The 13,502-nt window shown below is 38.4% G+C and overlaps 1 protein-coding gene across 4 annotated transcripts in view; it reads right to left on the bottom strand.

The window, feature by feature from the left end:
* The window catches only part of GATAD2B (GATA zinc finger domain containing 2B), a 99,049-nt gene that overhangs the window by 6,196 nt on the left and 79,351 nt on the right, over positions 1-13,502 (bottom strand). For 3 of the 4 annotated variants that reach the window (XM_051994006.1, XM_051994009.1, XM_051994008.1), the window contains 9 exons: positions 9,529-9,870; positions 5,639-5,768; positions 5,166-5,297; positions 4,295-4,426; positions 3,657-3,827; positions 2,883-3,198; positions 1,736-1,938; positions 480-590; positions 63-180 (listed from right to left, as the gene is read on the bottom strand). In XM_051994006.1, the coding sequence (XP_051849966.1) occupies positions 63-180; positions 480-590; positions 1,736-1,938; positions 2,883-3,198; positions 3,657-3,827; positions 4,295-4,426; positions 5,166-5,297; positions 5,639-5,768; positions 9,529-9,869 (1,654 nt within the window). In that variant the 5' untranslated portion in view covers position 9,870. The remainder of the gene's footprint in view (positions 1-62; positions 181-479; positions 591-1,735; positions 1,939-2,882; positions 3,199-3,656; positions 3,828-4,294; positions 4,427-5,165; positions 5,298-5,638; positions 5,769-9,528; positions 9,871-13,502) is intronic. The other variant, XM_051994007.1, reaches the window with a different exon arrangement.

Below are 13,502 nucleotides of genomic sequence, written 5' to 3'. Positions count from 1 at the left end.
ACTGGGTACTCCCCAGACAGAACTCTGAGCAAATTCCTGAACACCTCTTTCCTTTCCCTTACCTGGCATGCCAAGGAGGCCTCCTGCCACAGACAGCTGGGGTGCCTGTGCAAAATTGGAAAGCATGGAGCGGGCAGATGTGGGGATGCCACGCTGGAGAGTGCTCTGGGGCTGTGGAGCCTGTGGGGATTAGGAGACAACAGATGACTATGTAGAATGGATGATAAAGTTAAGATCATGGGTAAAAACTACTTTCCCAAAATAACTGAATACCCAAGCTCTTTGGAAAGAGAAGACACAAGGTTGTTTCCATCTTTGTAAGGGATCAGAATAAGGTCACAGCTGGGAATCTTTGTTATTGTCAATTCTGTAATATGGGTGTGGTTATAGCACCTGATATGTAGGCAGCAAATAAAAAGGGGGAGGAGAGATAGTATGGGAAAATAGTAGAAAATCTTGAGAAAAAAACAGATGCTCACCTGCCGGAGCGTATGATGTCTCATGATGGTCTCTTGCTTACTGACACTGGACACAGCTGGAGCCGTAGTAGGGGAGAGGGCTGCCTGCTGTTGTAGTCGCTGCTCAATTTCCTACCAGGAGCCAACACATCAACTTAAGAGAAGAACATTCTCAATTCTCCTAACTTGGGAATTCAAAAGATTTTGCTACCCTTCTCTCAAAAGAGCCACAGTAGAGACCAATCTAAATATCAATTGGCTAAGGAAAAGGATTTTGCACACTAGATGCATTCAATTCCCTCTTCTCAGAAGAACTCAACTGGAAAAGAGAATGGTCAGCTTGCTGCCCTGCATGACCACAGGACAGATCCTTTTCTCATCCAGTGCTGCTTTTGAGAAGATAGCTACTAGAAACTGGGTAGTAGGGATGGAGTTGGCAGGTGTAATTAAAAGCTGGTGAATCAGTAGGAAGGTATTTTTGACTTCTGTCTGTGCTATAGCCTCATTTTCAGTTATGCCTGTGACATGGGCCCAACTAGGCAAAGTAAGAGAGTGTCTGGAGAAAGAAAGGGGAAAAATGGAGAGCCTTGGTCTCTGATACTCGTTTATTTTCCTTGGTATTCTTGACATTCATTCATTGAATTCTGAATAATAAACATAGAAAAAGAAGCATGACCCCAAACTCTATGAATTAAGCCTGAACTGTTTGCCACAAATCTAAGATATCTTACCTCTCTAAAGACCATTTGGCTCATGATCAGATTTTCCCCTAACATATCCCTCTCCCAATGTTGACTACAAATGACCCCTTTTCTTGAAGAAAAACATCTATGGTACAAAGCATACGTCCCAGTCTTCTTCATCCTGAAGAAAAATAAGGAAATTTCTCCCAAAGAAGAAAATGAGGTACTCATTTGATAACAAAAGAGCTAAGGTCAAAGAACAGAAAGCTTCATATTTTCCAAGCTACAAACCTTACTTCCCCCATTACTACAACTCACAGTCAGAAACATTTAGACCAAATGGGGCTGGAGAAGAAAAAAAGGCACACCCCCCCACACACAAAAACTCAAACCCCCAAACTTTAGATCTTGAGATATGATTCTCTGAAAGCTGTGAGGAAAACAAGAATGACTATAAACTACTGGAGTAACACTATGTCCCTTCCACCCGCCTCATTCCCCACAAAAAAAAAAAAAAAAAAACTGTGTTTAATATAATTAGTGACAGATGATGAGAGAAGTTTCTAGGTTTCTAAACTAGAGAAAGTCCCTTACTTGTTCCTGCTGTAGGGCTTTGACAAAGGCATTCTTCAACCGGTTAGTATGCTCGGCTTTTAGGGCCTTCTTCTGGTTGGAGGTCATGCACTGCTCACACAAAATCTTGCCATTTTTCTCTTGCTTCCAGTGAGGGGTAAAGTCTGTGCGACACTGAGCACATACAAATGGCTCCACCCGAAGAAGTGAGGCACAACCTTTGCCTAGATAGCACCAAAGAAACTGTAAGTAGGGTCACCCATTCTCCTAACCATCTCGCTCTTTTGGTCCTCATCAAACTTATTTCCCATAATCTTTCTCACATCCAAACCTTATACAGAATACTTCTAAATTCTCTCACCCAGTCATCTAATGTCTGTAATTATTTTGACAAAGCACCAAACAGATGGCCCCAGAATATTAATTTCAAAAAGAATTTTCTAAGCACTGAATATATAGACAATTAGGTGCAATGTAATATATAAATAGGATAAAAATACTTTAGATTTATATATGTTATTTTTGAAGATGATAATTTATCTCATTCAAAAGGATAAAACAATATTTGCAGTGATTAGCACAGTGCCTGGCATGTAGTTGGTGCTTAATATATGTTTGTTCTCTTCCTTTCCACATTCCTGTAGTGTTTATTTTGAGGTACAGTAAGTAAAATGCTGGGCCTGGTCAGAAAACTTGAGCTGTGGCAATGTGTGTGGCTGTGGGAAAGTCACTTAACTCCTGTATGTCTCCATTTCCTCAACTGTAAAATGGGGATACTAATAGCATCTACCATACCAGGTTGTTTTGCAAATCAGTAACAGCTGTAAAGCTTGGCACATTTGTAGGTCCTTTCTCCACAGGAGGGAAAATAGTTTTTGTTTTGTTCCACCCACTCCCCCTACTCGCAACTAGAATTAAGTGACTTGCCCAGGGTCACACAACTAGGAAATATTAAATATCTTGAGGTCGTATTTGAATTCAGGTCCTCCTGACTTCAGGGCCAGTACTCTATCCACTGCACCACCTACCTGCCCTGAGACTAGGTTCTTAAAATCAACTAAAATCACAGAGCTGGCTAGTGTCCTAACCCCTGACACATGTCCCAACACAAAGATGTCAGACTTGGAAAACTCCTACAGAGGGAATAAGGCAAGTCTGATGATTTTACCTTGGCTGTCAATGACACTCTGTACCACCTCCTCCAAGCCCACCATGTAGATGAATTCGCTGTTGGCTGCACTGGGTAGGAAGTGGAGCAGAGGAGCAGGAGGCTTAGGGGGTGGGATCTCCAGCAGTGTTTTTTCCAGCTGCTTACGAAGGGCCAACTTAGCTGCTGCCTGTGAATTGGCTGCATCAGTCATGGCGCTAGGGCTGGGGAGTGGTGAAGACACTCTGTTAACAGTCCCTGGCTGGATGTGAGAGGCAAGGTTCATATAGATGGCAGAGGATGTTGTGCGCTGGCAAGGGACAGAAGAACTTGACTGCTAGAATGGAATAAGAAGATAGGTCAGTAACAGAGAAGAAAAGGAATTCATTCCAGTTCTTACTATTACTCTTTCCTAGCAGAAGATATTTTCTTACCACAAGCAATGAGGATAAGTAACTACACTGGGCCCAAGGAAAATGAGAGAATAATAGTAACCCTATGGACTAAAAATAACATGATATCTACTTAAAGGATTATGTAGAAAAATATTTCGAGGAAGCAGAGTGTCTAGCTTCCTCAGGTCACATATTTAAATACTGCTTCCCTAAACTTCTTAGGAAGATTTACCTCAAAGCTTTAATGGATGGACTACTAATTTCTCAGACTCTCTTCTCTTTTCTCTTTAACCAGCTTCTATGCAATGTTCTCCAAGTTCTGTCCAAATTACCTAGTTGATTAAAATCTAAAGCTATCCAGAACAATAGGATCTCCCCCTATCCTGTGTAGTATTCTTACCGGTTGGTAATTGATGGCAGGGTTCATGTTGGGTGTGGTGGTACGTACGAGGCCAGGTTTGGGTGGCCCTCGCTGGCCCTGCAGTTGGGCAGGGTTTGGTGCAATAACTCGCTGTGACATCAGCATGTGTGGAAGGGTTGTGTTGGTGGCTGAGCGGATGACACTATGACCCTAAAGGAGTTAAAAATGAAAGAACTGAGTCAGAATTTTGGGGGTTTGAAACAGGAAGCCTCCTATAAAATGCTACCTAGGAGTGGCTGAAGGAAGACTTGGGAGAGATATAATTAGATTTTCCCAACTAGATATTTTGCCCTCCACACCTCGCCCCTGGGGAAACAGTGTGACATACCATTTTTGAAAATCTTGCCTTGGCATCATGAGAATTTGCTTGACCCGATCAACATAAGATTGTCCCACCCCATGTAGGCAACAGCTAGCCTGAAATTCCTATCATCTACTAAAGAACAAGTACTGTGAGATTCACTTCCTGGCCCTATTCCTATGTAAATCTAATGGTACCAACAGAACTGCAGTAATGCCCCAATCTGACCAGATTCCTCCCCTAATCCTTTCATATGCCTGTTACCTCTGAGGAGACCTGGTCCCTTAGATCCAAATAAGCTGCTATATATGTATACCTGCAATGTTCTCAGATTTTGGGGCTCCACCCCCTGAGCACCAGGCCTGGAAGGGAGCTTGGACAGTCCCTGCTGTCCTACATGGGCAGGAGATGGCTGGACAATTGATGCTGCATTTTGTACAACTGGAGTCTAAGAAAGAAAAAGAAAACACATATGTAGAGATAGCCAGGAACTAGAGAGATGGAAAGCTAGATCTTTTTTTGGCACTAAAATGGCAATCATTACTGACTAGGGGGATAGACTAAGGTTCACCCAGTTGAGGGCTCAGATTGAAAGTAACAGGAAAGAAGGAAGAAAAGAAGGGAAGGAGGGAGGATGGGAAAGAGGGAGAAAGGGAGGAAACGAGAATTTATTAAGCAAGCAGCTATTATGTGTTAGGCACTGTGCTAAACCCTTTATGAATATCTCATTTGATCCTTACAACAACCTGAGGGATAGGTGCTACTATGATCCCTATTTAACAACTGAAAGAACTAAAGCAGATAAAGGCTAGATTTGAACTCAGATATTCCAAATTCCAGGCTTTAACTAGCCTGATGTCCAATTGCCAATTGAACTACAGTCTAGAGATTATGGGACAAAGTATAAGTTTTGAGGCTCTACCAGAGTAAACAGCTCATGTTAACATCAAGAATTTAGATGTCATTCCCTTAGAGGTCATCTAGTCTAATTCTCTCAATTTTTATAGCTATATGCCCAGAAAGGCTATAATGGTGTCCAGGGTTACATAAGTAGTAAGTGGCAGAGGCTCTGAACCCATATCCTAGGCTAAAGGTTTTGTTCTTTCAATAGTACCGTACTGTTCTACTATTTCTTCCCCTTTGCTTTCTTAGCATGCCCCAAGCCCTTTTCCCAAAGGGTACATTACCTTCTGAACCACATTCTCTTTCTGTAGCTGACTCTGCCTTAGTTTCTTCAACAGGACCAATCTGGCTTCCTCTAGACGTAGCTCATCCCTCAGCTGCTTAATAAGCTGTTGCCGTTCTTCAATACCTTTTCCCTGAGGAAAGGTGGTCACCATCAGTTCTGGCAGTGTGGGCTAGACTCCCTTTACTTTGAAACATTTACCCAATGTAACTCCAATTCATGAATCAGAATATCAATGCAGAGGAGAAAGCATATTTAAATTAGGAAAAGTAAAAGTAAATCAAAGAGTCAAAAATGACACTACCTTTTCTCCTCTAGTGCCTACACTAGTCAGAAGCATTTTAGATACAATTCCTAGTCCAATAAAGGAGTCAAAATTATTACTAAAATTTTATCAGGTATCTAATGCTACCTGATAAAAACTGGGGAAAAAAAAAGAAGGAAAAGAATGTGGGAAGAGGTGGGGTTTTTTACCTTAAACATCTCCAAGTTGGCTGCTTTCAGTCTCTCTTCCATGCGGGAACTGGAACGAGGACTGGAGGCCTCATTGTCGGAAAGGACGATGATGTCAGGGGAGGGAGTCAGTCGTCCCCGGTCTGGCTCACTATATAAAACAAGACAAGAAAAGGTTGGGAGTTGAAGATTAAGGTGCCCCAACAATGAAGGCTCACAGAGAAGCTGAAAATCTCCCATCAGCACTGAAAGGAGAAACCCAAGGGAATTTTGGTGTGAGGGGTTGTCTATTTTGTATCACACTTAGAGGAAAGCAGTTGACAACCAAGTAATAGGAAACTGAAACCATTAAGAGGTAAAATGAGGCCATTTACCTGCAACAGAGGTGATAACAGGACCTTATCCTTCCCCATACCAAAGGCTTCTTCCATTTTAACACTCCTGATTTGTTTTTAGAAGTGGGAAAAAGAGGTAAGTTGTTTTTTTTTAAGCACATGAGTTTTAAGCAAGATTCTTTCAAGTTGTTTTCCCAAACCTTAATTCTATGATAAATTGGCCTTAAAGAAACTATTACAGGAAATAATAGCTGATTAGGGAGTGGCAATGGCAACAGGTTCTAGTTCTCCAGCAGTAAGGTGTGATGGAATCCTACAACAGATACCAGTCAACTATAATTAATATCTAAGAATATTTTCAAGTTTCCTTTAGAATTATGAATGTTAGAGCTTAACAGCAATTTAGAGACTATCTTGATCAAATCTCTAAGAGGCTAAGGAAGTAAAGAAGGCAGCCAGAAGAAATGAATGCTGGCTGCACTGATGTAAGAAAAAGCTCTGTAACAAGCTCTCATGACAAATTCAGAAATAGTCAAAGATCTTTGTTTTGCCAAACAAGGGAAGAGAAAGTCCTTGGAGCTCAGGAAGTTCAAAGAGGGTGCTATGACTGCCAGACAGAACCTGAAGCATCACTGAGGACAATGTATAAGTGATCAGACTTTTAATAAAGCTTGTATCCTCCTGAGAAGAACAGAAGTTTTAGTCATAAACATGTAGAACTCTCATTGCTTGCCAAAGGTTTTATGTACAGGATTTTCCTTCACTTTTGCAAAGGAACCATCCAGACATAACTTTCAATTCCACTATTCACAGTGTTAGAACAGATCTATCTGGGAGGTAGATGACTCCATTTTAAGATTTCTTCATTCACTGTGTACTTAGTAGCACTGTATCTGAGAGAATCCTTCTGTTTCTCCAAGATGCTAGAAAACTGCCTTGGGAGTAACAAAGAACTTTAAAAACCTTAAGTATCCAGAATTCATACAAACATTATATTTTAGCTCCATTTTCCCTACAAAAACAACGTCCCAAAATTCTTATGTTTCATCTTCCCTGAGGTTTCCAATTCAAGAAATAGTAAAGAGGGAAGTATTTACAAAACAGCTACTGTGTGCCACTCACTGTACTAAAACCCTTTACAAATATCTCATTTGATTCTCACAACCATTCTGAAGATAGGTACTATTATAATCCCCATTTTACAGTTAAGAAAACTGAGGCAGACTGTGGTTAAGTGACTTGCCTGAGGTCACACACCTATTACATCTCTAAAGCTGTTTTTGAACTCAAAACCTTTCTGTTTCCAGGGCTAGACTATCTACTCTGTCACCTAACTGATAACTATGATATATATGTTTGTTCTACCTCATTTCAAAACATTCTACTCCTGAGAATAGCACTATCTTCAGGGTTTCTCCTCTCACTGGCAGAGAGACTGTTCTGCTCTTCTGACATCTGGAATAGGACTTCAATCTATCTATATATTCACTTGTCTGTATTAACCAAATTCTACTAGAGATAAGACCATAGGGAAAGAAGAAAGTCCAAAGATGTTTAAAAAACCACCAAGCAAAGATAGCAAATTGAGGATTAGGACACAGGAATGGTTACAACTGAATGGGTGTCAAGGTCGGTAAAAGATCTAAACAGGAATTTATTTTTGTTTTCATCTGACTTATTTTTGTTTATTTTTTCTCTCTAAATTAATATGGACAGATCATTTTGAGGTCTGGCTGGTTTTCCCCTTTTTTACCTCTTGAGCCAACAGTTCTTTATGTAAGTCCACCTCCCATCTGACTTCGGTTGAATCATATACCATAAAAGTTATTCTACATGGTCAATATTGAGACAATCAAACTAAGTGTCACACTGACTAAATGGCAGATATTTCCTGACCCCAAATCCAGTACTATCCACTCTGCCACTTGGGTTCCCGTTCAAGGCAAAGAATTAGCTAGAAACTTTGGGTTCAGTTAGTATGTATTACAAAGTCATATTTAAAAACAACTTCAAATGCAATTCCTTTTCTAGGAACAATGAATTCTGTAATACACAAGAGAATGGTGGCAATGAGAGATCTAGTAGTTAAAAGATGAAACCCATAACATGGAAGTGGCTAATCAATATATCATCTCTCTGCCAAGTTCCCATTCCCCCCAGACTTTTGAGTTAGGGTTCCAATCTCTTCTATTAAACTTCTAGCAAGATGAACAGCTATTTGTTCCCACCCTAAGCATATAGAATCTTTGACAAAATCTTTAACACAAAAATGTTAAGTCCAAAGGCCTACTCAATGGGGGACAGATCATCAAGGCCCTTACTCTCTACTGTCATCTTCTGTGACTCAGACTGGTAGATGTTGAAGCTAAGTAGTTACTAATTTTAATCTTACAGTGAGAGAAACTAAGCAGAAATAACTGCTATTTCCCTCTTAATTCTAAGGAGAATGAGAGACATTAGGTACTCTCTAGATCCAAAAAGGCTTTTCTGAACAGAAGTCACCATGTAACTTTCCAACTTCGTGATAAAGAGACAACAAAGACAATTTGGAAATGCAAATACCTATTCTCCTGCTTTCAGATTTCTGAGTTTCAGAGTTGAGAAGGATTTCAGAGGCCATTTAAATTCAGAAGCCATATGTACCTTTCCTCCACTTCTGTTCCTCTCCAAAGAACATGAACTCGCAGAGAACAAATCAACCAGTTTGATTTAACTCTCATAAAACAGCCAAGTACTACCTAGTTAAGAATTACCAGCTTCTCACAGCAAAGGAAAAGGAGCTAATAGTATCGAACTCTCCAGCTAAAATGAGGACTCAGACAGTTCTTATAAAGACTGAGATTCACCAAGCTAGTCTTTCTGGAAGACATCACTATGACTGAGAAACTTCCTCTTCTTCCTCCTCAACCAGACTCTTTCCTATACATTCTCTTTGCCCTCTAATTGTAGTCCAAAGCCCCTAATGTACACTCCATTGTTTCTTGTACTCTTTTTTGACTGACCAGACAAGAAGAAGCTAAAGGAAGGGAGGAAATTGCTTAACAAAGATAACTTCCTAGAAGACCTAAAAAAAGCTAAGTTCTGTCCTCCCTCTTGCTGTGTTGGCAGAATAGCACATGCACAATTTAAAATTGATTCAATCTAAAGTGAAGATTTCACTTTAGCTAAATTCTGTGGCTAAAATAAGTTATAGACCTAGTTTGGAAATCTGAAAAGAAAGTCTTACAAATTAGCACTGGGTTACAGATATGTCAGGAGTAACTCAAAGAATTAATTCCCTTTGTTAATTACTAACAAGTCACTAAACAAGAGTAGAACTGAGAGAGGCCAAGACATATACACATCTCAATCCTATTAGCTATACCATGAGAATATTGCTTTAAAATGAGGGAGTTTCATGTGCAGGTATAGATAATATACATTTCCCCTCTCCATTCCACAGTTGGCTAAACAAGTAACAGAAAAATTCCTGCTTTGATTGGAGGGATAAAAAATTGTTCTTTGAAATACATTTTACTTTTTCATAAGGCTTTTCACAGAATAAACTCTACTAGAAAAAGTTAGGTTGAACCCTACCTTCTCCTAGCACTCATGTCCACAGGCTCATCATTGATGTTCTCCTTGCCTGGCCGTCCAGCAGTCCTATTATCCCCATGCGGCCTCAGATTCCCATTAAGTTTCTCCTCATAGCCCTTGCCACCACCGCCACCACCATCCTGTTTGGTAGGTAACTCATGGGGCATCTCAATGCCTGCCAGGTCCTTCCTTTTGAGCAGTGCTAACATTTTTAATCGCTCCATGGCTTCATGTCCTTCCATCTTGAGTCTTTTTGCCAGGACATCATCACGTTCATCTGCCTGGTCCAGGCTTCGCTTCAGCAGATTCAGGCGAAGGGCATCTTCTGTCATTCTGTCCATCCTATGTGGAAAAAGAAAACAAAGGATAAGGTCAGGTTAAGTTAGTGACCATTAATTGAGGGATGGCTAAACAAGCTGTAGTATATGAATGTAATGGGATACTGCTGCATCAAAAAGGAAAAACAAATATTAAAAAAGTCAAGGAAACTTGGGAAGACTCATAAACTGATACAGAAAAAAGAGTAACCAGTACCAAGAAAACATACAATGGAATGACACAATCTAATCAAGATTAAAAACTACTGGAACCTCTTATCAATGCAGTGAATAATCTTGATTCCAAAAGAATGATGAAATATATATCCTCTTCTTGGTAGAGTGACAGTGGCCTATCTATACAGATGAAATGAAACTTATACTGCCAGAGATGCCTACTTTATGAATTTATCTTATTTGACTATACATTTTTATTACAAGAAAAGGATCTATGTAGAGAAAGAATACCGGAAGTGAGGACATAGTTTAAAAAAAAAAAAAAAACTAAAAAACTAAAAAAGCCAGGTCATTTCTTTTTAACAGGAAGACCTGGATCTTAATCCTAACAGTGACTGGTCTTGTGATCTTTAGCAAATCGTTTAACCATTTGCTTCAGTGGAAGAAGATTTTATATTGAAAGTTCATGCTGAAGAGATCATAGAAATCTTTATTTTAGTACTGATAAGTAGATCAGAGGAATGCTATAGGATATAGTTTATCTAGATCTTGACAAAATTTCTCAGGCTATTTATTCTTTTTTTCAATATTTAAATTTTTAAAATTACACATAAAAAGTTTTTAACATTCTTTATTTTTTAAAGTTCCAAATTCTCTTCCACCTTCCCAGGTTTCCCCCGTCATTGAGAAAGAAAGCAATCTGATATAGGTTATACATGTACAGCCATGCAGAACATATATTTCTATATTAGTCAGGAGAAAGTAAACATAGATCTCAAAAAAAGCTAAAAAAGTATGCTGTTCTTGCAGAAAAGATAAAGATGGAGACTAGATAATAGTATAGTTAAACAGAGTCACAGTGCTAACTGGTCAGTTCAGAAGACTAGTTTTGTTTTGTTTTTTTAATTAAAGCTTTTCAAAGCTTTCAAAAGCTTTCAAAAGATATACATGGATAATTTTTCAACATTAATCCTTGTAAAACCTGTGTTCCAATTTCTAGCCTTCCTTCTCCTCATCCCCTCCCCTAAATCGCAAATAATCCAATATATGTTAAACATGGTAAAAATATAGGTTAAGTCCAATATATGTATACATATTTATACAATTATCTTGCTGCACAAGAAAAATCAAATCAAAAAGGGAAAAAAAATGAGAAAGAAGATAAAATGAAAGCAAAGAACAAACAAAATAATGAGAATGTTATATAATGTAATTCACACTCAGTTCCCACAGTCCTCTCTTTGGGTGTAAATGATTCTCCAGAAGAGTAGTTATTGATAATTTCATGCTGAAGTAGGTTTCCCATAGAATATCTCAAGGGTTTGTACTTGGTATAAGACGGGGAAGCATACAGTTCATTTGAAAAACATTTTGGATTTTTAGGGTACTGCAAGTTTAATATTATTAAACATTATAATGTATATGGCATAGAGAAAATTAATGCTATCTTCAGCTATACTATGAAAAGGACAACTGCCAAGACTAGGGAAGTAATGCAGTACTGTTGTACTTTGCCCTAGTCAGACACATCTTGAGTAGATATAGGGGAAACATGATAGTTGAATATCTATATAGGGGAAACATGATAGCTGAGTATCTAAAATACTACCACAAAGTAGTATTAGATGTTTTCTGCTTTGTTTGGAAACAAAAGATAAAAAACTTCCAAGAGGCAAATACAGACTTGATATACAGAGAAATTTCTTAATAATTGGAATTGTCCAAAATTGCAATGGGCTGCCTTAGGAGAATGTACGTTCTCTCAACATGAGGAATTCAAGACATGAGGGATTTTTCTTCAAGTATGTATATGAATGAATGGCTCTGTGATTCCTTTCAGCTCAAACTCTGTAATTATTATTCGTTCAACAAGCTATGTGCTATTAAGGGTCTATCATAGACACTGGTTATACAAAGACAAAACTTAAACAGCAACTTTCTAGGAGCTTACCTTTATTAGGAAGAAACAACATGTCCACAGAAATGTAAATTTAGAAGGTGGAATAAGTCCTAGGCCTATGACTTTATTAAGTACAGAAAGCCCCTGATGAAGAACTTACTCTACGAGGACATGCCAATATCGTTTTTTGGTAACTTAAGTCTTAGAACAGGTTCCATAAATCCCCCTTTAGCACTTATTTAAAAATCATTTTTAAAAAAATATTTTTATTCCCCCTCCCAATTACATGCAAAGACAACTTTTAAAACTTTGAATTTGAGTTCCAAAATTTTCTGTGAAACAGTAAGCAATCTAATATAGATTATGCATGTGCAATCATATTTCCATATTATTCATCTTGTGAAAGAAAGATAAAACAGAAAGAAAACAAGGAAGGAAGACACAAAAAGAGAAAGGGAAGGGAGGAGAGGGAGGGAGATAAAGAAGGAGGGGGGAGAGAGAGAAAAAGAGAAAGAGAAAGAGAGAGTGTGTGAATATGTCCCCTTGGGGATTGCCTTGGATAATTGTATTGCTAAAAGTAGCTAAGTTATTTCACAGTTGTTCATTGTACAATATTGCTGTAACTATGTACAATAATCTGGTTCGGATCATTTCACTCTGTATCAGTCCATGTAAGTCTTTCCAAGCTTTCCTGAAATCATCCTGCTTGTCATTTCTTATAGCATAATAATATTCCATTATAATCATATCCCCCAATTTGTTCAGCCATTTCTCAATTGGGGCAGCCACTCAATTTCCAATTCTTTTAAAAAGGATCAGATAAAATACAAATGATTACAAAGAAAGTAAAAGACTAGTTTAAAAAAAAAGGTTTAAATTTTTGCCTCGTTCAATTCTACATATACCTTTAAATGTATTAATTATAGATTTAGTTGCTTAGAGCACAAGAAGATCAAGTAATTTGGTCAGAGTCACAAAGAAAGTATATTGCAAAGATGAGATATGCACCTAGGTGGTCCTATACTAGCCATACACTGTCCAATACAAAACAAATGATGATTTGGTGGGAGAAATGCATTTGAAAATGGAAGATCAGCATGCATTCTCCACTAAGAGGTAGCCCTTGAATAAAGCTTTAAAGGAATCTAGAGCTTCTAAGAAGCAGAGATGAGGAAGAAATAAATTGTAGGCATTGGGAACATGGAGGGGTGGGGGATGGTACAAAGACATGGAGAGTGAAAATAGCATATCTGGTATTAAAAAAACAGGAAATAGGCCAGTTTGGAGTCATCTCCCATTTAATTTAGCTTATAGAGAGCAGTGGTTCACAGAGAGTTCTAAGGAACTTCAAAGGTTTGTTCATTCAACTAACACAAGCACCTTCTGTTTAGAGGGAGTGAAATACACGGTAGGAAACAGAATTAAGACAATGTTTCTACTTTAATGGAGCTTACAGATGGATAACACACAAAGACAAACACACAGATAAAGTACAAGAGTATGTAAGTGCATTTAAGAGATACTAGGTTGAGCTTTAAGAAGAAAGTAAAGTCGGCTATAAATTTAACAGATAAAAATAA

The sequence above is a fragment of the Antechinus flavipes genome, chromosome 4 (assembly GCF_016432865.1).
Source record: "Antechinus flavipes isolate AdamAnt ecotype Samford, QLD, Australia chromosome 4, AdamAnt_v2, whole genome shotgun sequence".
Lineage (NCBI taxonomy): Eukaryota > Metazoa > Chordata > Mammalia > Dasyuromorphia > Dasyuridae > Antechinus > Antechinus flavipes.
Note: the sequence above shows the minus strand (reverse complement) of the source record. Positions and strands in the feature narration are given on the sequence as shown.